At 36.2% G+C, this 23,448-nt stretch overlaps 1 protein-coding gene across 13 annotated transcripts in view; it reads left to right on the forward strand.

Annotated features, from left to right (window-relative positions):
* The window catches only part of MYCBP2 (MYC binding protein 2), a 294,107-nt gene that overhangs the window by 238,912 nt on the left and 31,747 nt on the right, over nucleotides 1–23,448 (forward strand). For 11 of the 13 annotated variants that reach the window (XM_059144685.1, XM_059144682.1, XM_059144684.1 and 8 more), the window contains 11 exons: nucleotides 204–353; nucleotides 3,653–3,813; nucleotides 5,353–5,509; nucleotides 5,692–5,916; nucleotides 8,779–8,844; nucleotides 10,268–10,507; nucleotides 10,817–10,915; nucleotides 18,426–18,506; nucleotides 19,539–19,805; nucleotides 20,272–20,555; nucleotides 21,948–22,044. In XM_059144685.1, the coding sequence (XP_059000668.1) occupies nucleotides 204–353; nucleotides 3,653–3,813; nucleotides 5,353–5,509; nucleotides 5,692–5,916; nucleotides 8,779–8,844; nucleotides 10,268–10,507; nucleotides 10,817–10,915; nucleotides 18,426–18,506; nucleotides 19,539–19,805; nucleotides 20,272–20,555; nucleotides 21,948–22,044 (1,827 nt within the window). The remainder of the gene's footprint in view (nucleotides 1–203; nucleotides 354–3,652; nucleotides 3,814–5,352; nucleotides 5,510–5,691; nucleotides 5,917–8,778; nucleotides 8,845–10,267; nucleotides 10,508–10,816; nucleotides 10,916–18,425; nucleotides 18,507–19,538; nucleotides 19,806–20,271; nucleotides 20,556–21,947; nucleotides 22,045–23,448) is intronic. The other 2 variants (XM_059144683.1, XM_059144694.1) reach the window with 1 other exon arrangement.

The raw sequence follows: 23,448 nt of genomic DNA on the forward strand, positions 1-23,448 counted from the left end.
TTCATATGTATTATTTTCCCTATCATGTTTTTTAATTGGGAACCAAAATTACTGACTATTTCAAGTTTGGTGTGTTTTTGGTAAAATGAAACTCAGGTGTTTTTAGTATCTTTACTTGAAATACTTGGTCCATGGAATACTTGGTAATGTTTACTCACATATTTTCTTTTTATCTTTGACTCATTTAACCATCATTTATTCAGGCTTTCAACTGGCTTCTGTGTAATGTTATCCAAACAACTTCTCTACATGATATTCTGTGGCATTTTGTGGCATCATTAACTCCTGCTCCAGTGGAACCAGAAGAAGAAGAGGATGAGGAAAATAAAACAAACAAAGAAAATGCAGAACAAGTAACTGAGATTTTTTTGGTGGGGGTGGGGGTTGTCCATCTTTTTATAGAAGAGTAGAACCATCTTCAGATAATATAATAATAGGCATGAGCTCATTCACAGGTTATATAACCTAAAGGCAAGAGTAAAATTTCAGTGCTATGAGCAACATGTTTTTCTCTCTGGCAAAGACGGTCATTTAGTTCTGATGTCTCACTAAACATTATTGTCCTGAAACAAAGAATTGAAAGGTATATACTGTTAACAGTACTACATAAGACAGATAAACAGGGCAACATTATTGTATAGAAGATCTATCTACTTCACAACATTGCTTTAAGTTGGTAATAAAAATGTACTATGTAAGGACATGAAACTTAAAAATGTTTGCTTGGCTAGAAAGGACTTGGATTTTATAGGAAACAACCTGCATAATGGAAGGACATTGACTAGGACCCTAGAAGCCTGGGTGCTAGACCCATTTCCACATCTGTAACATTGTGACTTACTGGCCTCATCTGTAAATGGAAAACTAGACCGCATTTAATTCACCTGCAGGCATTCTGAAATTATATGCTTAATTATGATTAATTTGCAAAGATATCAGACAACATTATCATAGCCAAATTCTTAAAATTCACAAGGAAACAAAGTACCCTAAGTGAGAACTAGCAGAAAAAACAGGCAGCAGAAATAGACCTTCAACAATTTCAGTAGTTGTAATTTATTATCTATCTGTGTAGTATAACTATGTTTAATGTGCTTTAAAAAATGAAAGACAAACTTTAATAATGTAAGAAGAAATGTAAGAATGACAGATTTGAAAAAGAACTAAATAAATTAACATGTAAGAATTATATGTTAGTATAATAACTAATGTTAGAAAAAAAGCAGTGAACCAAAAAAATCAGTTCTGAGATTTACAGCAGATTAGTCAAGAAATTAGTGAACTGTTAAGAGAGACCTAAAGAAATCATCCAGAATAAAACAGAAAAAAAATGAGTTCCTTTAAAAAGTGAAAAATATGAGAAGGTGTAACATATATCTAATTGGAGTTCCAGAAAGAGAGGATAGACAGAATGGAAAATTGTACTATTTGAGGAATTGATACCTGAAAATTATCCAGAATTGATTACAGATGACAATACATTGAATCAGGAAGCCCAGTGAACCCCAGGCAGAATAAAGAAAAATCGTGGTGGGCAAATCATAGTGAATTAACTGAACAACCAAAACAAAGAGCAGGTCTTTAAAGTAGCCATGGAGGGAAAAATTAGGGACAGTAAAATTAGGGACAGAAAAATTAGGGACAGTAAGAATGACAACTGAATTTTCAGTAACCGTATTTTAAGTTGTAAAACGGTGAACTTTTTTTAAAAGGCAATCAGTTGATACTTTCAGTGTGCTGAGAGAAAATAACTGTCAATCCAATGAATCTATCTTTATAGAAGAAGGGAAAAATAAAGATATTTTCAGAAAATAAACAGAGGGATTGCCACAAACAGACTGTTGCAAAGGAAAATTGTAATGCGCTTCAGTTACAATAGGAGATCTTCCATGGGAGATCTGAGAATGAAAAGAAAAGAAAATGTTAAATCTTAACAAAGACTATATAAAAAGTGATAATATGTAATGGGAGTGATTTGTAAAACTTAGTGCCAAAATACACACAGCAGTACCATATACATCAGGAGGCAGGTGATTGGTGTTGGTGTTCAGTGGGCTGATAATAATTTTTGATTAGCTTTAGATTAAGTTGAGTGTGTGTCATTACACAAAGTGTAATGACTTAAAAATAAAACCTTAAAAAAAAAAAGAAAGAAAGAAAAGAGTGTATAATTTCCAAACTCATAGAAAAATGTGAAAAGTCAACTCAGCCCCTCCCCAAGAGGGAAAACAAAATAGAAAGAAGTGGTGCAAATAGAAAGTAACATATTAGAAATAAGTACAAAGAGGACTAAATCTTCCATTTAAAAGACAAAAATTGGGATGCCTGGTGGCTCAGTTGGTTAAGCATCCAACTTTTGATTTTGCCTCAGGTCATGATCTCGGTCATGAGATAGAGCCCTGTGTGGGGCTCTGCGATCAGCGGGGAGTCTGCTTCTCTATCTCTGGCACTCCCCCTACACACACACACACACACATAAACACACTCTTACTCTCTCTCAAATAAATAAATGAGTCTTTTTTAAAAAATAAATAAATAAATAAAGGTTTTCTGGGTGACTCAGTCAGTTGGGTTTCTGCCTCTAGCTCAGGTAATGATCTCAGAGTCCTGGGATCAAGTCGTGTATCAGGCTCCCTGCTCATCAGGGATCTGTTTCTGCCTCTCCCTTTGCACCTCCCCACTACTCATGCCCCCCCCAAATAAATAAATAAAATCTTTTAAAAAATTAATTAAAGACAAAAATTGTTAGAATAGATGATAAAACAAAAGGTAGATGCTGTTCATAAGCATCACATCTAAAACATAAGGATACAGAAGACTGAAAGTGGAAGTTTAGAAAAATATATACTGGACAAACACCGAACAAAATAAAGTTGGTGTGACTCTTTAATATCAGAAGAAAAGAAAGTTTTAAGATGAAATTAATAATAGGGATAAAAAAGCTTTCTACAAAATGATGAACAATTCTAAACATGTATGCATCAGTAATATAGTCTTTTTTTTTTAAAGAATTTATTTATTTATTTGACAGGCGATCACAAGTAGGCAGAGAGGCGGGGCTCAATCCCAGGACCCTGGGATCATGACCTGAGCGGAAGGCAGAGGCTTTAACCCACTGAGCCACCCAGGCGCCCCTCAGTAATATAGTCTTAAAAATAATAGGTAAAAATTGACAGAACTGCAAGGAGAAATAGAAAAAAAAAATACACAATTACAGTGTAAGATTGTTTCACACCTTTAACAACTAAATATTCCTGCATAACAAACCAACCTAAAACTTATCGGATGAAAACAGTTGCCTACTGGCTGACTACTGTGTAGGTCAGCGGTTTGGCTGAGGCTCCAAACATAGAAGTTGCCTTGTTGGTATATTTGTGAGCTCACCAGAATCTATACAGATACCGTATCCATTTGTTTGGTGATTTTATTTATGAGTGACCTCATCACTTTTTCCCTAAAAGATAGTACAAAACATAATTAGTGAAAGCATGTTTTGGGTATGATTTGGTTTTAGTTTGCTTGCTTGCATTTCTGTTACATAACTGTCTTTACTGTATACATAACACTTCTAAGTATACATAATTTTTTTGTGTGGGGGGAAAGTCCTTTTCAGTATACAGACTGATCAACTCGCTTTCCATTTCTGTGTTAGGAGAAGGACACGAGAGTATGTGAACATCCCCTCTCGGATATAGTGATTGCCGGGGAAGCTGCTCATCCTTTACCCCACACATTTCACCGCTTACTTCAGACAATCTCCGATCTTATGATGTCTCTCCCCAGTGGCAGTTCATTACAGCAAATGGCCCTAAGGTAATTTTACATCTAAGTGTTCTAGGTACAGTGGAGAAGAGATTTTATGTAGTATTCAAACACAAAATGCTTGAAAGACCTTGTTAAATAGTAAGATACAAAGACTTCTCCTTCTTAGCTCACACCTGTTTGCCCCTCTATAAAATGAGGTTAATACACTCTTGATGCTCTGAATTATCAGTCTGTAACAGTTTTCCTCACATCCCACCTCACTTCTACCCCAAGTCACTTGTCTCAGTGCTACCCAAGAGGAGATTTTTGTTTTTGTTTTTTCCCAAATATATTTAAATATATTTAGATTACCTATTTTTAAAAAACCCACTTCTGTGTACTCCCCCTGCCACCTCCATCCCACTCCCCAATGACTGGTGCTTACTGCAAAAGGGATGGTCAGTTATTTGCTATAGAATGAGTGATATAAACCTGGTCCTCCCCACTCCTGTGGATGGTTAGCTCCCTGCTATGTTTTAGAATGAACTCTTGTGGAAACAAGAAGAGCTTGGGCCTGTGTCCCTGGGAGTGCACTTGGGAGGCCCCTCGAGCCAGGAAGTTGGGGTGTGCTGTTCCCATTTTTCAGAGGTGGAGACTAAGGATGTGAGAGGTCACTTGGCTAAGGCCATGAAGCTACTAAGTACCTGATTCCCCCCTTCTACTCCTTCTGGCCCTGTGTAACCCACTTGGTCTTCTGTGAGCCTACAGCTCCCACTCAGAGCAGCAAATGAGGGAGTGAGCTTTTCGGTGAAGAATTGTGACCTTCATCATGTCCCCTACATTTTATACCATCATGTAAATTTTTCCGTTACTTAAGAGGAGACTTTTAAATGTCATAAAAGGGAGAGGGAGAATAAAGTCTCAGAAATAGAAATTAAAATACTGATTTTGAATTGAAAAGAATTTTGAGAAAAATTGAAGGTAGGGAGCATCACCTACTTTTAAGTCTAAAGCCTGCTAAGATTTTAACATTACTTCTACATTGTGAACCTTGTTATCAGATCTACATATGGAGCCACACATATAAATGAATGCTCCATTGACTTTTGTAAGCTGTAAGGTGATGGAATGATTTTTGGCTACCCACAGCCCTAATGATAAAACCAGCAGAGGGGAGATTGTGTTTTCCTCCTCACAAGATTTTTGAAGTGCAGGATGTGTTATATACACTCTGATGAATTAATATAGAATTCTAAAACTAATAAATTTGAGAGGCTATTTCAGTTGGGGTAACACTTGTCTAACTGCAAATTTGATCTATTACCTTTTTTGTTTCTATACCCTTTATCTTCATGGCTACAGAAGCAAATTTCTTTATATGTAAATGTATTTTTCTAGATGTAAAATGAACAAACTTTCTTTAGGTCTTACCTTGTCCCAAAGAAATTGCCTTTATTTCTCAGAAAAAGGCAGTGATACTATTTCCTAATTTTTTTTCCCATTTCTGTTTTTCACCTGGAACATTAAGATTTTTTGGAATACTAACTATGGAGTGCTTTTCCAAGAATTCCTTAGAAATTATTTAATGTATTGCTTATACCTTTTTAGGTGCTGGAGTCTGAAATTCAAGCAGTCTGATCACCAGTTCCTCCATCAGAGTAATGTCTTTCATCACATTAACAATATTTTGTCAAAATCAGATGATGGAGATAGTGAAGAAAGTTTTAGCATCAGTATTCAGTCTGGCTTTGAAGCAATGAGTCAGGTCAGTCATTGACCCACTGTCCTGTATTATCCCGCTAACATTCAACAGTGTGTAGAAGGAGAAACTGCAGGTTACTCCTAAACAATTTGGTTCATTTGTTTCTTATCTCATGTCTTGTTTGTCTTATTACCAGGAAAGATTTCCATTTCAGTGTTGTAATAACGTGCATTTGTTTCCGGTAGGAATTGTGCATAGTAATGTGCCTAAAGGACTTAACCAGCATTGTTGACATAAAAACTTCAAGCCGACCTGCCATGATCGGCAGTTTGACAGATGGTTCTACAGAAACCTTTTGGGAATCAGGAGATGAGGATAAAAACAAAACTAAGAACATCACCATCAACTGTGTAAAAGGAATCAATGCCCGCTACGTATCTGTCCATGTGGACAATTCGCGAGATCTCGGGGTAAGAAAGGAAACTAATTTGTGGCTCATTAGTTCTTTTCAGACCGTCAGTGACTATGCCCTATCATTTCTGAGTTTAGCAAAAAGATTTTCATGTAGAACTTCACCAAATAACATTTATGTTTCCCAAATAAATCTTAAATCTAAAAACATTAAGAGGACTGGGGCACTATGGAATACCAATTCTAAAAAGAGATGTGATACAGGAACACCCTGGCTCCCAGCTAAGCAGAATAAATGAATGCACTGTAACTGCCTGCCCACATGCCCTTGTTTCAGCTCTTCTCTTGGCCTGGAAGTCCTTGCCTTAAACTCTGCCTATCCGATTCTTCCAGAATCTTGAAAGACCAGGAAAAATTTCCTCTCCCAGGACCTCTTCTATAAAAATTACTCTTTCCAGAGTTCCTGCATGACTCAGTCAGTTAAGTGTCTGCCTAAAGCTCAGGTCATGATCCCAGGGTCCTGCTCAGAGGGGAACCTGCTTCTCCCTCTCCTCCCCACTCATGTTCTATCTCTGTTGCTATCTCTGTGTCTCTGAAATAAATAAAATCTTTTTTTTAACAATTTACTCTTTCCCTTCTCTAGGTTCTTTTTTTATATTACTCTGATGGCACTTAACATACTTTGACCTATCATGTAATTAGCTCTCAGTTTCCAACCCTCACTCTTAGCTTTCATGGCAGTGGTGGTGGGGTATCTAGACTACCGTGAATAATCATAATTTGTATTCTTCCTAACCTAGCCTGTTCACATGTTTGAACTGAATTTAGTACTCCTTGACAAGAGGCAGTAAACAAAGGAAAAAGAGTCCTATCTCCTGGACTGTTGAGAACCAAGAAGAAACACCAGCTGCCTCGCATGCTTCTACCCCCATTCCTGGGGAAGGAACTCCTTAGAATTTTTCCCTCAGAAGGGTTGTGGCTTGCTAGCAGAAACAGTATTAATAAATCACCTTTGAGGGGCACCTGGGTGGCTCAGTGGGTTAAAGCCTCTGCCTTCGGGTCAGGTCATGATCTCAGGGTCCTGGGATTGTTCCCCACATCAGGCTCTCTGCTCAGCATGGAGCCTGCTTCCCTTCCTCTCTCTGCCTGCCTTTCTGCCTTTCTGTCGGTCAAATGAATAAATAAAATCTTTTAAAATAAATAAGTAAATAAATCCCCTTTGACCATTGCTAGCTTTCTCCCCATTCCATTCATGTATTTTCTTTCCCGGAAGGAGCCAGAGTAGTGGGGTTGGGTCTTGGATAACCCGTATAGGATGCCAACATCAGAAGTCCAGTCTCCCATCAACATTCCTTGCCATCCACAGCCATCCCTAACTCCTGTTCCCTGGCAGTGAATAAGAAAAGGGGGTTTAGCTAATATATCATAAGGCGTATCTCCTTTTTGGAGCCAAGAGTTTCATTTGGCACAACTAGAAAGTCAAGTGTAAGAAATCAAAACATTTTTCTACCTAGAATTTACTGTTTAGTACAAAGTTATGTATAATTCATGGTATATTTTAAGCCAGGACATACTCTCCGGCAGAACAATGATGGCAATCAATTTGACATTTTTCCCTTTTAGGGAGAGAATCGTAGCAATACTCGTTTTTAAAAGCCCTAGTAGTGGGGCGCCTGGGTGGCTTAGTGGGTTAAGGCCTCTCTACCTGGGATCTCTGGTCCCGGGATCCTGGGATCAAACCCTACACTGGGCTTCTGCTCAGCAGGGAGCCTGCTTCCCCTCCTCTCTCTCTCTCTCTCTCTCTGCCTGCCTCTCTGCCTACTTGTGATCTGTGTCTGTCAAATAAATAAAATCTTAAAAAACAAATTAAAAAGACTAAAAATAAAAGCCCCAGTAGGTTAGCCAACATCTGCTTTCTTTTTAAGAAACCTCCTCTGAGTTACAAGCATCCTTGAGGCTGATGTACCTCTGTGTCCCCACCTGCCCACCATCAGTGCCTCATACACAGCAATTGTTAGAATTGGATTAGCCTAGACCTGACATACAGCTAAGTATGCAGTTCTCTCAGGAATTAATGTGCTAATCTGTTCCTTGATGTGCCTTACATAAAAGTTACTCAACTTTCGGGTCTCTGGCTCTAGTACTAGAATGATTCTTTTCAGTACTTAAAGATTCTAAACTTCTATTTGATATTTATTTCATGTGTTAATTAATGTTCCTTCCCTAGTGTGGCAAGGATCTCGAGAGAATAGAACCCGTCATTCTCGTACATCCTTCTCCAAATCTGTAAGGCAGTGCGTGTACATTGTGACACTCACAAGTATTTGTTGGTTAAGTCCCCTACCTTCCTTGCTTTTACCTCCAGAAGCAATGAAAGTATAGCAGAGAGAGTGGGACAGGAGTGGCAAACAGAGTTATGAAAGGTCTCATGATAGGGATAGAATTTAAATCATTAGACTTTGGGGGTGCCTGAGTGGCTCAGCTGGTTAAGCATCTGCCTTTGGCTCAGGTCATGATCCTGGGTCCTGGGATCAAGTCCCATGTCGGGCTCTGCATCAAGCTCCCTGCTCAGTGGGTAGTCTACCTGCCCCTCTGCCCCTTTCCCCTCTCATGCTCTTTCTTTTTCACTCACTCACTCTCAAATAAATAAATCTTTTTTAAAAAATCAGTCTTTAGACTTTGGATAAAAAGAGGGAATGCCAAGCTCCTCTTTCAGAGCCCATGGAGACCGAAGGTAGAATTTGTGAGAATAAGGCAAGACTGGAGTTGTAAGAATGTGGTTGATCAGGCAGAGGGAGTGAGGTCAGTTGGGAAGAAAAATGACAGTTACTGTTAATGTGGTATTGGTAGGACATAAGAAACCATTGTAAATTCAGGACCAGGAATATAGGATAATAATTGTTGTGAATTGTCTATTTTAGAATAAAGTTACCTCAATGACCTTCTTAACTGGCAAAGCAGTAGAAGATTTGTGCAGAATAAAGCAGGTAATTAAAATTTTGTCATTAAATTTTTTGCTACCTAGGGAGAAATTCTTCTCAGCCTCCACTGTTAAATTCTAATTTTGGCATGCTACCAAAGTACTATAGAAAATCATCTGTTTATAAAACACTAACCTGACAAATATTCCAGATATAGGAATGTTTATAACCATTCTGTGCTAAACATCTTATCCATTAGTGCCCTAAATGCTCTCCTGCCACCAACGCTTATACTGTACCTATAGTCCTCCAATCTGCCTCCACCTCCCTTACAAAGATTCAGGGTGCCTTAAATGCATCATAAATCCAATTCACAATGAACACCTACACCTCAGGTTAAAATGTAGATAATTGTCCTCCAGCCTGAATCTATTACTTAGAACACTGAAACTGTATCCAGGCTGCAAGTTGATCTTACAAACCATCTCTAGAAACAAGTTAAATTTTATTTGGGTATGTATCTGAAATTCTGTATAAACTGACTTGTGTTAGTGAAACTTTATCAGAGTTCTTCTGTAGCAACTTTATCCCATAAATGTTGACCACTTGTTTTGCTTTGTTTTTCAAATCATGGACAGAATGAATTGAGATTTTGGATTAAATAATTAATTTTGTTTAAAAAGCTAAAAAATTTAGGGAAATAATCCTATTCATGAGGTACTATTTATTTATACTTAATGCTCTTTCTATAAAATTGGCATTATCAATTAAAATAATACCAATTTAGATGTCTACATAAATAATGAAGTTGCAGCTCCTTTCTTTTTGACATCAAATAATGTAATAATGGTTTTCATGTTATCAAGTGAATAGTGTCAAAACCATTTTACAGTGCATTGAACTTTAATCCTTGAAAAAAAGTTTCACAATGAAATACAGTGAAATAAGAAATCATAAAAGTGAAGTTACATATAATTTTTCTTCAAAAGTAAAACATATTAAGTTACTGCACATCAAAAATCCTCATCTTTTTTTAAAAAATTTATCTTTAAATGGTACTTTTATGTGAAGATGCACCACCCAAAAAAAAAAAAAAAAAATCCACAAAACAGGACCCCATGCTGATCTTGTGAGTGCTCTTACTCATAGTCAGTATACAGAAAGGACTGTCACATATAGTGATTAGTGATGTTACTTATATAACTTGTCCCTGGAAAGTGCTCAGACCTGCATTTTAATTCTCAGCTCCATCTAGTACTAAGAATCCTTTAACCTGTGTTAACCTCACTTCATCGGTGTAATAGCTACTGTAGTATTACTTACCCTCACAAGGTTTAAGTAAGATAATCAGTGTGAAGTAACACAGTAAATCTTGGTCTCTGCACAGGTCTTTGTGATTTGAGCTTGCTGTTATTAGCGCTAAGTCTAGGACAGTGATAAGAGAGTGAGACAGCTGTATCAGGTTTCTATCCCTCTTCTGTTATACTAGGTTGATCTGGATTCCAGGCACATTGGTTGGGTAACAAGTGAACTTCCAGGAGGGGATAATCACATCATCAAGATTGAATTAAAGGGCCCAGAAAATACACTGAGAGTTCGACAAGTGAAAGTCCTGGGCTGGAAGGATGGCGAAAGCACCAAAATTGCTGGCCAGATTTCAGCCAGTGTGGCCCAGCAAAGGAACTGTGAAGCCGAGACTCTGCGAGTGTTCAGACTTATTACATCTCAAGTGAGTGTCCTTACTACATAATCTAGCACAGGATGCCCTGAAATAAAATCTTACTCAATAACAATACCAAAACAGTAACAAAATACTTTGTAAAACTTGTTAGAGATGGCTGGCAACAGATGTGACCCATTTTCTCTTCTTCTCATAGCCCAAAACTCCTGTGTTTCATTTTGCACCCGTAACTCTTAAAAGTATAGCAAGGATAGCATAGTAATATTATAAAGCCTGCAGAATTAGCTCATGCATCCTTTAGCTTCTACACTAATAATTACTGCCATTGATCCCATCTCATGCTCCTGTCTTCATCAGGTATTTGGAAAGCTCATCTCTGGAGATGCTGAACCTACACCAGAACAAGAGGAAAAAGCACTACTGTCCTCACCTGAAGGAGAGGAAAAAGTATACAATGTATTTATTTGTATTCTAAAGATACTTATTTCTTTTTTTCATTTTCTTACTTTTATTCAGTGAAATTACCTATTGCCATGTATTTTAATGGATAGATGATAGTTAATATGCAGTTAATATTTTTTACTTTAATTAGAAGATGAAGAAACTATCAAAAGAAATTATTTGTTTATGTATGATCTAGCTAGCATTATAAGTAACAACAAAATTTCCTCTGTATCTTGGGCTGTTGTGTTCAAGTGTTGGGATTTGTAAAATCAGCTTAGGCATCTACTGTACCGTGTGCCGTCAGTGATCTCCTTCCTCCATTTACTCTGCCTTTCACAGTCTCTGTCAAAAATACTGTCTCCTTGGGACACCTGGGTGGCTCAGTTGGTTAAGCAGCTGCCTTCGGCTCAGGTCATGATCCCAGCGTCCTGGGATCGAGTCCCACATCGGGCTCCTTGCTCAGCAGGGAGCCTGCTTCTCCCTCTGCCTCTGCCTGCCATTCTGTCTGCCTGTGCTCACTCTCTCCCCCTTTCTCTCTCTGATAAATAAATAAAATCTTAAAAAAAAATATATATATATACTGTCTCCTCAAGGAATCTTCTTTAACATTCCCTCCGCAAAATATGCAGTTTTCCTTCTGCTAAACTTCATCATAGTTTCTATGAGTCTCTTCTCAATTTCTTCCATATGTTTACTTGTACACAGATTTGTCTCTTCTACTGAATCGTAGCTTCTTAAAAACCAAGTACATAATCTGATTTGTCTTTATATCCATGGCATAAACACACATGCATTCAGTCTGTTTTTATTGGAATAACCTGTTCTTTATCTTGTTCTTGAAATTTCTTGTAAAATGTGGTTGCCTTTACTTATTTGTTCTATTCTAAAGCACCATACCCAAGAGGAAAACCTCACCTATTTCCAAAAAGAGGTCAAGCCTGACTGGTCTCAATATTCTTATGTTGTTAGATGTTACAGATAACCACCTTGGCAGCTCTTTGAAAGATAATTTCAAGGACTTACGTAGTCTAGCTCTGTGCCTTCTGGTGTAGTAATGTCTAAGTCATCCACATCTTTCTATTTGGGCTCCATAGAAAGTACGATTTTATAAAGTCTGGTTGTTTCTTCTAGCATCCTGTGGCGATTTCATTTGAATGACTACAAGACTGTGTGATTATTCATTAAATCAACTGAATTTTAGCAAATGGTGATTTTGTGCTAAGTAACTATGGTAATTGGTACCAAGCCCTCAGAAAACTATATTTTCTTAGATGTGAACTTTTCACACAACCCCAAAGAAGAAATCAGTAGGGATACTCTATAGCATGTAATCTGTTTTTTTATGTATGTGAAAACATAGCACATGTCACAGGGTTTCAGAATATGTTGAAAATATTATGCCCTGCAGCAGTCAGAGGAGGCTTTGGGTAGGTATTGGGTATGACTTGGACTAGAAAGGGCATGAGTCAGAGTTAGCATGACAGAAGGGATTTGAGTAGAGCTCTTTGAAGAGGCTGGACTAACAGTAGGAGAGTGTAGGTTGAGATTTTAAGGTTGATTGGGAAAGTTTATGCTAGTGGTAAGATGCCCATGAAATAGTATAATTATTAAGAGAATCATTTTTTACATCAGGTTTTTTAAGTAGAATTTAGATAAGGAAAAAATTCATCCTTTTAAACTGTATTGTTTGATGAATTTTGACCAATATATGCAGTAGTAAAATCATCACTCATAAAATGTCCCTCTGGGTGCTTTGCAGTCAGTCCTCTCACCTCATGCCTAGATCCTGGCAACCACTGAACTGTTTCTGCTCCTGGAGTGTTGCCTTTCCCCAGATGTCATATAAATGGAACCAGATAGAATGTAACCTTTTCTTATGGTTTCTTTCTTTTGGTATAATGATATTGAGATTCATCCATGTAGGAACACGTATCAGTAGTTGTTTCTTTTGGTTGCTGAGAAGTGTTCCATTTTATGGATTTACCATAATTTGTTTATTCTTTGACCTTTTGATGGATATTTATGTTGTTTCTTTGTTGGCTATTAATAAATAAAACTGATTTTTGTATGGGTATGTTTTCATTTTTCTTGGGTAAATACCTGTGAGTAGAATTGCTGGGTTGTATGGTAAATGTATGTTTAACTTTGTAAGAAACTGCTGAACTCTTTCCAAAGTGATTGAACCAATTTGCATTTTTACCAGCAGTGTATGAGATTTCCAGTTGCTCCACATTCTCTCAAAAGCACTTAGGATTGTCACTCTTTTTTTTTCTATTACTTTTTTTTTTTTAATTTTTTATTTTTTATAAGGATTGTCACTCTTTTTAATGTTGGCCATTGTGGTAGGTATGTAGCAGTATCTCATTATGGTTTTAATATGGATTTCTCTGATGATTAGTAATGTTGAGTAAATTTTCATGTGCTTATTTTCCATCACTTTATTTAGTGAAGTATCTGTTCAAATTTTTTACCCCTATTTTTTTTATATTAGGTTGAAAGATTTTATATATATATATATATATATATATATATATATATAAAGACTCCTTAGCCAATATGCGTTTTCAGATATTTTCTCCTACTCTGTGTTTTATCTTTTAGGGACAGAAGTGTTTTGGGGTTTTTTGTTTGTTTTTTGGGAACAGAAGTTTTTGATCTTGAGGAAGTATAATCCAGTCTGTTTTTTTCTAAATGACTTGCGATTTTTTAATCTTACCTAAAATTTAATGTCACAAAGATTTTCTTCTAACAGGAATAGAATTTTAATTCTTTTGTTTATAGCCATATACATTTTAAGTTAATTTTTCTTTATAGTGTGAGGTCAGAGTTGAGTTTCATTTATTTATTTTTTTAATCTCTTTATTCTATTAGGATGGTGGATTTTTTTTAGATTTTATTTATTAAAGAGGGAAAGCACGAGTAAGATGAAAGGCAGAGGGAGAAGCAGACTCCCTGCTGAGCAGGTAGCCTACTGCAGGGCTCTGTCTCGGAACCCTTGAGATTATGACCTAAGCCAAAGGCAGATGTTAAAACTACTGAGCCACCCAGATGCCCCAGAATTTCATTTATTTTTGCGTGTAGATAGCCAGTTGTTCCATCACCATTTGTTGAAAAAAATTATCCTTTATCAATAATAAATTCACCATAAATATGTAGGTCTGTTTCTGTATTCTTCACTCTTTCCATTGATCTATATGTATATTCTTACACCAACATCAGAGTGTCTTGATTACTGCAGCTTATGGAAATCATGAGATCAGATTCCAACCTGGTTCTTTTTTAAGTTATTTTGGCTATTCTAGGCCCTTTATGTTTTCATATAAAGCTTAGAACCAGCTTGTCTTTTCCTCTTCTTAAAAAAAAAAAAAAAAAAAAAAAAAACTGAAATATTGATTGTAACTGTACCAAATTGCTAAGTGATTTGGGGAGAATTGACATCTTAGTAATATTGAGTGTTCCTATCTGTGAACATGATATATTTCCCCATTTATCTAGATCTTCTTTAATTTTTGTCAGCAATGTTTTGTAGCTCATTGTACAGGTCTTATACACATCTTAATCCCTAAATAATTATATTAATATTAACAATAATCTGTAAATAATAGTTTTTAATGATTTAATGCAAATGGTATTTCACTTTTCAGTTCATTTCTAGTATGTAAAAATATAATTGTGATCTTCTTAAATTCACTTCTTAGTTCTAGAAGGGTTTTTTTTTTTGTAGACTTTTTAGGATTTTCTTCATAGATAATCATATTGTCTGCAAAGAAAGTTGGTTTTACTTCCTTCCCAGCCCATATGCCTTAAATTTCTTTTCTTGTGTAGTGTAATAGCTATGGCCTTCAATACCAAGTGGTGACATCAGACATCTTTGCCTTTTCTCGATCTTAATAGGAAACATTCAGTCTTTCACCATTAAGTGTGATGTTAGCTGTAGATATTTTGTAAATGCGCTAGTCAGATTGAAGGTGTTTTTTTCTATTCCTAGTTTTCTGAGAGTTTTTATCAAATGGTATTCTTTTTTTTTTTAATATTTTTATTTACTTAGTTGACAGAGAGACACAGCGAGAGAGGGAACACAAGCAGAGGGAGCAGGAGAGGGAGAAGCAGGCTTCCTGTGGAGCAGAGAGCCTAATATGGGGCTCAATCCCAAACCCTGGGATCACGACCTGAGCCAAAGTCAGACACTTAATGACTGAGCCACGCAGTTGCCCCTCAAATGGATATTCTTAAATATTTTTCTTTTTATGCATTAAGATAATTCATATATTGCTATATGTTAGTAGATATGTCAGTGTATTTTTCTTTAATAAAAGGAAGCTAATGGGGGCGCCTGGGTGGCTCAGTGGGTTAAGCCGCTGCCTTCGGCTCAGGTCATGATCTCAGGGTCCTGGGATCGAGTCCCGCATCGGGCTCTCTGCTCAGCAGGGAGCCTGCTTCCTTCTCTCTCTCTCTCTCTCTCTCTGCCTGCCTCTCAGTGTACTTGTAATTTCTCTCTGTCAAATAAATAAATAAAATCCTTAAAAAAATAAAATTAAATTAAAATAAAAGGAAGCTAATGAACTAGGGGAGTGATAACTAAAAGGTATAGTGTTTCTTTTTTGGAGTGATGAAAATGCTCTAAAATTAACTGTGGTGATAGTTGCACATATATTTGAATATACTGTAAACCATTGAATTGTATTTTTTTTTAAGATTTTACTTATTTATTTGACAGAGATCACAAGTAGGCAAAGAGGCAGGCAGAGAGAGAGAGAGGAAGGCAAGCAGGCTCCCTGCTGAGCAGAGAGCCCAATGCAAAGCTCGATCTCAGGACCCTGGGATCATGACCTGAGCCGAAGGCAGAGGCTTTAACCCACTGAGCCACCCAGGAATTGTATATTTGTATATTTTAAATGACTGAATAGTATTGTATATTTTAATACAATACTGAATTGTATATTTTAAATGACTGAATAGTATGTTAACTATATCTCAAAGCTATTTTTTTAATTATGTTGGTCACCGTATAGTACATCATTAGTTTTTTGTTTTGTTTTGTTTTGTTTTTTTTTTTTTTTTTTTTTTTTAAAGATTTTATTTATTTGATAGAGAGAAATCACAAGTAGACGGAGAGGCAGACAGAGAGAGAGAGGGGAAGCAGGCTCCCTGCTGAGCAGAGAGCCCGACGCGGGACTCGACCCCAGGACCCTGAGATCATGACCCGAGCCGAAGGCAGCGGCTTAACCCACTGAGCCACCCAGGCGCCCCTGTTTTGTTTTTTTTAAGATTTTATTTATTTGACAGAGAGAGCAAGTGAGAGAGGGAATACAAGCTGGGGGACTGGGAGAGGGAGAAGCAGGCTTCCCGCTAAACAGGGAGCCTGATGCGGGGCGCGATCCCAGGACCTTGGGGTCATGACCAAGCCGAAGGCAGACACTCAGTTACTACCCACAGGCACCCCACATCATTCGTTTTTTATTTAGCATTCCATGATTCATTATTTGCGTATAACACCCAGTTCTCCATGTAATAAGTGCCCTCCTTAATACCCATGAGGGGACTAACCCGTCTCTCCACCCCACTCCACTCTGAAATCCTCAGTTTGTTTCCTGGAGTCCATAGTCTCTCCTGGTTCGTCTCCCCCTCTGATTTCCCCCTCTTCATTTTTCCCTTCCTTCTAATGTCCTCCATGCTATTCCTTATGTTCCACATGTAAGTGAAACCATATGATAATTGTCTTTCTCTGCCTAATTTATTTCACTTAGCATAATCCCCTTGAGTTCCATATATGTCAGTGCAAATGGTGGCTATTCATCCTTTCTGATGGCTGAGTAATACTCCATTGTATATCTCAAAGCTATTTAAGAAAATTCTGAAAGAACTTTTAAAATAAGAAGATAAAGTAACTATAAAAAATTCTCATTTGTTAATGTATAATCTAGCTAGCGTTTCAACTAGCAAGAGAATTATTCTACCAGTGTGCTTTCTTTAACAGATACAAGGCTAATGCAGTTATCTGTTCTTCTTGACTGAACTTTGATAGTTTTGTGCTTCAAGTATTTTCTCATTTCATCTAAGTTGCTAAATTGTTTGGTGTAAGTTGTTAATAATATACCCTTATTATTCTTTTAATATCAATAGAATCTGTAGTGATGTGTCTTCTTTTATTACTTCTTTCCATCTGCTTTGTGTTTGATTTGTTCTTTTTCTAGTTTCAAAGACTTGAGATCTTTTTTTATAAGTAGTGGTACAGTTTTCTTTTCAGCACTGCTTTAGTCGAGTGTTACAAATTTTGGTGTGTTGATTATATGTTCGTTCTCTTTTCATTAGTTCAGAATATTTTTTTTAATTTCCATTTTGATTTCTTCCTTGACCCCTGGATAATTTAGAAATTTCTTGTTTAGTTTCTAAATATTTGGGGATTTTTCAAATAGCTTTCTGTTACTAATTTCTAGTATAATTCACTGAGGTCAAAGAATATACTTTGTATAATTTCAGGTCTTTTAAAATTGTTAAGATTTGAATTCTGACTCACATATTTTAGCGAATATCCACATGCACTTGAAAAGAAGTCGAACTCTGTTTTTGTTTTGTGAGGAGGCTCTATAATTATCTGTTCAATTTGGTTCATAGTTTTGTTCAAGTCTTCAGGAGCTTTACTGATTATCCTTTGTTCATTTACTTATACTTTCAAGTGCAGAGAAAATTTTGAAGTGTCCACCTGTATATGTACTTGTCTATTTGGGTTTTAGTTTACCTGGTTGCAAACTTCATTTGTCTGATAGGCATCAAAATTATATGGTTTTGTAGATGATCAGCTCTTTTTCGTTTAGGTTGGCATTGCATGCTCTTGTAGCTTTCTCTGTCCTAAGAAAGTGAAACTGAGAGTCATTTTTTATTCTTAGAAGAGAAGCTTTGTGTTACTTTCCTTACCTGTAAAATCAAACATCAAATTTACCTTATGGGCTTGTTCTGAAGATTAAATAAGAGTATTTGTGTGTGTGATAACTATATGGCTGTGTATCTGAACCTTAGGAGAGTACCATTCACATAATAAGCATTATAAAACGCCAGCCTTTATTTCTCTTCTTATGATATGTTTCTTTGACTCCTGTTAGCAGTAGATTAGCCTACTCTAAGAATACCATTATCATAGAGTTTTGTTAGGATATTTCCCTTTTAACCAAGTATCATTTTCAGAGTTGTTCTAATAACTAAATGTAGGATCCTCACAATTTAGAAATAGATGTAATTAAAGTGAATCAAATTGACAGATTAAAGAAGTTCATGAAAAAGTAGTATGCTTCTCTGGATTTCTTAAATTCAGAAATTTTTCTTTTTTTCTTGGAGTCATTGTTAGCCAATAGTGGTTTCTTCAAACCTTACCCTTTGTCTTAGTGTTACAGACTCAGTTTAAAATAAATTCACCTTATAAAAAATACCTGCATAGTTAATTCTCAAGATACTTTAAGATCAAATACACAAATTTTATTCAAAGAACCTGGTGGGGTTTTTTTTTCTTCCCTTTTTGTGTGTAAAGGCAACATCAGATGCTGACCTGAAAGAACATATGGTTGGAATCATATTCAGCAGGAGTAAGCTGACTAATTTACAAAAACAGGTTGGTAAATAGTCATTTCATTGTCTTCATCAGCTTTTGTTTTTAGGGTGTAAAGTATTTTCCAAAATTTATGGAAGCTTTTCTTTGCTGACTCTTATAGGTCTTGTGGACTGTATCTGCCTTTTTCTAGAGACGAAGGAGTGTATAGGCATACCTGCATCACTTTAAAGATTTTGTTATGAATGTTAACTTTCTTACCTTACTACTATTTGTTATTTCTCATTTTCAGGTAGATTGTTTTATTTTGGTGTCAAATATCCAGATATATCAAAGTTCATTTGCATTTTCTGTGTTCCTTTTCCCACTGTTCTTTTGTGTCAGTTGATTTTTTTTTTTCCTGAGCAATTATAGTGTTAACTAAATCAGTGTTAATATTTTTAATTATAAAGAGGTGGGGTAGTGCTAGATTGTTCATATAATGGAGTACCTAGATAACATAATAATCAGCCCTTCAGAAGTCAAATAAAACACTGGTTTTAAATTAGCCCATCATTTTAACTTTCAACTTGTTAAATCAATAAATTTATTTGTGCTTTGTCTTTTTAACAATATATCATTGAATCTTAGATTCTACCAGTTATAAAATGTGCTGTATTTCATGTATCACTAAAAAAAGGAAGTTTGCTGCCAGTTACATTATGAATGCCATCAATTATAAAACACATTATGAATAGAAATGCTAATGATATCTGGAAGGAAATATGGCTTAGAAGTGATAAATTATGGTAATTTGCTTTTGTTTGATGTCTTAAACCACAGGCAGGGGTATTGGCAACTTGTATATAAATAGTTTCTACATAGTAGCTGATTTAAATGTTAAGATTTTTATTCTGCTAGAATTTCTCCTAGAAATCTGCTAGATTTTCTTAATTGTTTATAAGATGAATTAAGATGGTATGATGGAAATTAATGGGGAGAAATAATTAAATTGACTATCAACTAATATTCTTGTCTTTTTTTTTTTTTTACTAGAAGTAGTACATCAGATTTGCAAGTAGGTTTTTACATATCCTTTATTTTGTCTTTAAATAGGTGTGTGCTCACATCGTCCAGGCTATTCGCATGGAAGCCACCAGAGTTCGCGAAGAATGGGAACATGCTATATCAAGCAAAGAAAATGCCAATTCTCAGCCCAATGATGAAGATGCCTCCTCTGATGCTTACTGCTTTGAGCTGCTCTCTATGGTCTTAGCCCTGAGTGGCTCTAACGTGGGCCGCCAGTATCTGGCTCAGCAACTAACTCTACTCCAGGATCTCTTTTCACTGCTCCATACGGCCTCTCCTCGAGTCCAGAGACAGGTGACTGGTCATTCCACCTACCTTTTGGCTTACTTGTTCCTCAAAACACTTAAAAATTACATTATCAAAGAGAATCACCTTAGAGTCTTAACTGTTGATCTTTATTTTTTGTTACTTGATTTTTTGAATTGCATTTTTACTCCATGGTTTTTATTTTTGACTCATTGTAATGAGAATATGGAAGAACAAAATATGTTCTGTTTTACTACTGTGCTGTTGCTCTACTAATTGTCTTGTTACCATGAGATGTGTAATGTTTCTTTATTCCTGACCAAATAAAGACATGTTTTTTTCTTGCTGCCCTGGAGGGGTAATTACCACTTCAGAAATTAAAATAGTGTTTAAATCATATTTTTGTCCTTCTGAAAGCTTTTGGAGTCCTAGAACACCCGCTAGGCTCATTTTAAAAAATGAGAACTTTAGAACAACAGTCTTTAAGATGAATTCTTTCCTTTTTTCTTATCAGGTAACCTCCTTACTAAGACGAGTGTTGCCTGAGGTGACCCCTAATCGTCTGGCCAGCATCATAGGAGTAAAATCCCTTCCCCCAGCAGATATCAGTGATATCATTCACTCAACAGAAAAAGGAGATTGGAATAAGCTAGGTATCTTGGACATGTTTCTGGGATGCATTGCCAAAGCACTCACAGTACAGCTAAAAGCCAAAGGAACTACCATCACAGGAACAGCTGGTACCACTGTGGGCAAAGGTGTTACCACAGTTACTCTTCCAATGATTTTCAATTCCAGGTTGGTCATTACATCTGCTTTAGTAGTAAAATAGTAAATCCTATTTGGAGAATTAAAACAGGATTTCAAATTCCACCTTGTTTGCTTGTTTACCAAATAGAAGCCATAAACAACTAATGCATGTATAAAAGAGAATGCTGTATATAACCAAGGTGTAGTTTCAAGTTAATGGGGAGAGGAAGGTATGTTTGTATGTTGAATATAATGTTGGAATACTTCTCATGTAGAAAAAATATTGTAGGCCCCTATCTCACACCATATCCAAAAGTAAACTTGAGATCAACTAAAGCTTTATGTATATTTCCTTTAAAAATCTACTAGGACAAATTAAAGAAGATTATTTTTGTAATCTTCAATCCAGGAAGACCTCCTTAAAACACAGAATACAAATGTCACAGAGGAAAAATTCTCAGATTTGGCTACATAAAAATGAAGGATAACTATATGAAAATGTTTTTAAAATATAAACTGACCTGAAAATATTTAACACCTATATAGTAGAGAATAAATTATTAATCATAATATTTAAAAAATGACTATAAATTAATGAGAAAAGACAAAGAACTGATAGAAAAATATATGACAAGAGAGTTAGTTCCAAGAAGAAAAATTACAAATGCCAGTAGACAAAAGAAAAGATACTTAACTGGGAATCAGAGATCTGTAGATTAAAACAGTAGGACAATATCTTTGTCTTGGCAGCATTATGAAGAAATAGGCATTTTTTATGGCATCTAATGTAGATTACTACAGCCTTTTTGGATGTCAGTTTAATAACATATCACTGTATTTAAAATATGCCTATCCTTTGACCTACCAGTTCTACTTCTAGATGTTTATACATGTGTACAAAAATATATGCAAGGAAGTTTGTTACAGAATTGCGTATAACAGCAGAAGATTAGACATCCAGAACAGTCTAGTCAAAGAGCCAGTCCATGATATTAAGTAGTACCAGAATATAAATCAGTGTGTTGTTTTCTTCATCTAGATAGTTTTACGAAAGTAAAAAAAAAGTCAGCTGAAATAAAGAGTAGTATACTCAGTGATATAGTTGACATATTCTGGTGCAAGCTCTTAATATCTCTCTCTATGTGGATTGGTAACAAATAGTTCGTGGTCTGTGAATATGCTTTGAACAGCTCTGTTCTAGAAGATGCAGGCTACAAAAATAATATACAAATACATGGAAGGGAACATGTATCAGAATAGCTACTCTCAGGGTTGAAGTTGAATATCTTACGGGTGATACTTTGATTAATTTCTTTTTAAAATTCTTTAGTTGTTTGAATCATTTAAAAAATTAAAATGCATGCTGAAATATAGCAGTTTTCATCATATTTATCTGTAACTGTCACTGGTTGGTTTGCAAATGCTGACTTTTCTTTGTAGTTATGTCCGTCGAGGTGAAAGTCATTGGTGGATGAAGGGCTCAACTCCTACCCAAATCTCAGAGATCATCATTAAACTTATCAAGGATATGGCAGCAGTGAGTTCCCATCCTCCTGATCATTTTGTCATTGAAGTACAGTCAAAATCTGATTAAAAGAAGGAGTTTATTCTGCTACCTTAATAGCAGAAGTACATTGGTGTTATTTTGCTTTACTTAAAGCCTCTGTTTAGTAGGTTAACTATCGTGCCGTCTGTCTTTTCAGCCAGTGATTAATTTGTCCTTTGGGAAAACTGTTAATTTCAAGCTTTCCAGTTAACTTACTTGCAAATTGTTATATTAGTCTTCTAAGACTTAAAAACTTGAAAAATGAAATATACCTTTTTTGAGCCTGACAAATCAAAACCCTAAAGGAAAAACAAAAGTTTCTCCTTTTCTTTAGTTCTCCTGGTTTATAAACCTTTTGCTCTTCTTTATTAACATTCTCTGTCATTGTTGTTAGATGTTCTTTTCGGCGAGATCTGGGAGTGTGGAGAAAAGGGAATTACTTCTCAAAGTACCGGGCTCTTATTGGTTGCTCCACAATGCTAGTTTCCTCACATTCCATTATATTTTCAGGCTCATGAGGGCAAGGTGCTGTGGAAATGTGGGCTTCTGAGAGAGAGATTAGACAAAACATCTTGGAGGAAGAGGAAGTGGAACTGCCTCTTAAGAGATTGATAGCAAATGGGGGCGCCTGGGTAGCTCAGTGGGTTAAGCCACTGCCTTCGGCTCAGGTCATGATCTCAGGGTCCTGGGATCAGGTCCCGCATCGGGCTCTCTGCTCGGCAGAGAGCCTGCTTCCCTCTCTCTCTCTCTGCCTGTCTCTCCATCTACTTGTGATTTCTCTCTGTCAAATAAATAAATAAAATCTTTAAAAAAAAAAAAAAAAGATTGATAGCAAATGGATGAGAGACAAGAGAGGATATTCTCAGGATATAGAAAGTTCTGTCACTTCCCAACAGCAAGGACGTTTCCTCAATTGGAAAAATGGATAACTTTCTCACTTTTCAATAAGTCTTTCACAGCATGTTCACTGGATGAAAATACCAAGGAATAATATTTAGGAACACCTAAACTCTATGGTAGACAGGTGTTTATGTTCAGCAAAAACCAAGTTATTAGTTGTAGGGTCACCTGGGTGGCTCAGTCAGTTAAGTGACTTGTCTTCGGCTCCGGTCATGATCTCACGGTCCTGGGATCAAGCCCTGCTTCAGGCTCTCTGCTCAGTGGGGAGCCTGCTTCTCCCTCTCCTTATGCTCCCCCTGCTTGTTCTCTTGCTCTGTCTCTCAAATAAGTAAATAAATAAAATCTTTGTAAATAAATAAATAAAAGAGGGTTTTTTTTCTTTTTATTTGAACCCATTTATGCTCACCAGTTCTAGTGTTCATCTAAAAGCAATTCACTTATCTATATATTTTGTGTTCAATAACAAGTCTTCATAATCAGAATTTCTGGAGCATA

Source organism: Mustela lutreola, chromosome 13 (assembly GCF_030435805.1).
Source record: "Mustela lutreola isolate mMusLut2 chromosome 13, mMusLut2.pri, whole genome shotgun sequence".
Lineage (NCBI taxonomy): Eukaryota > Metazoa > Chordata > Mammalia > Carnivora > Mustelidae > Mustela > Mustela lutreola.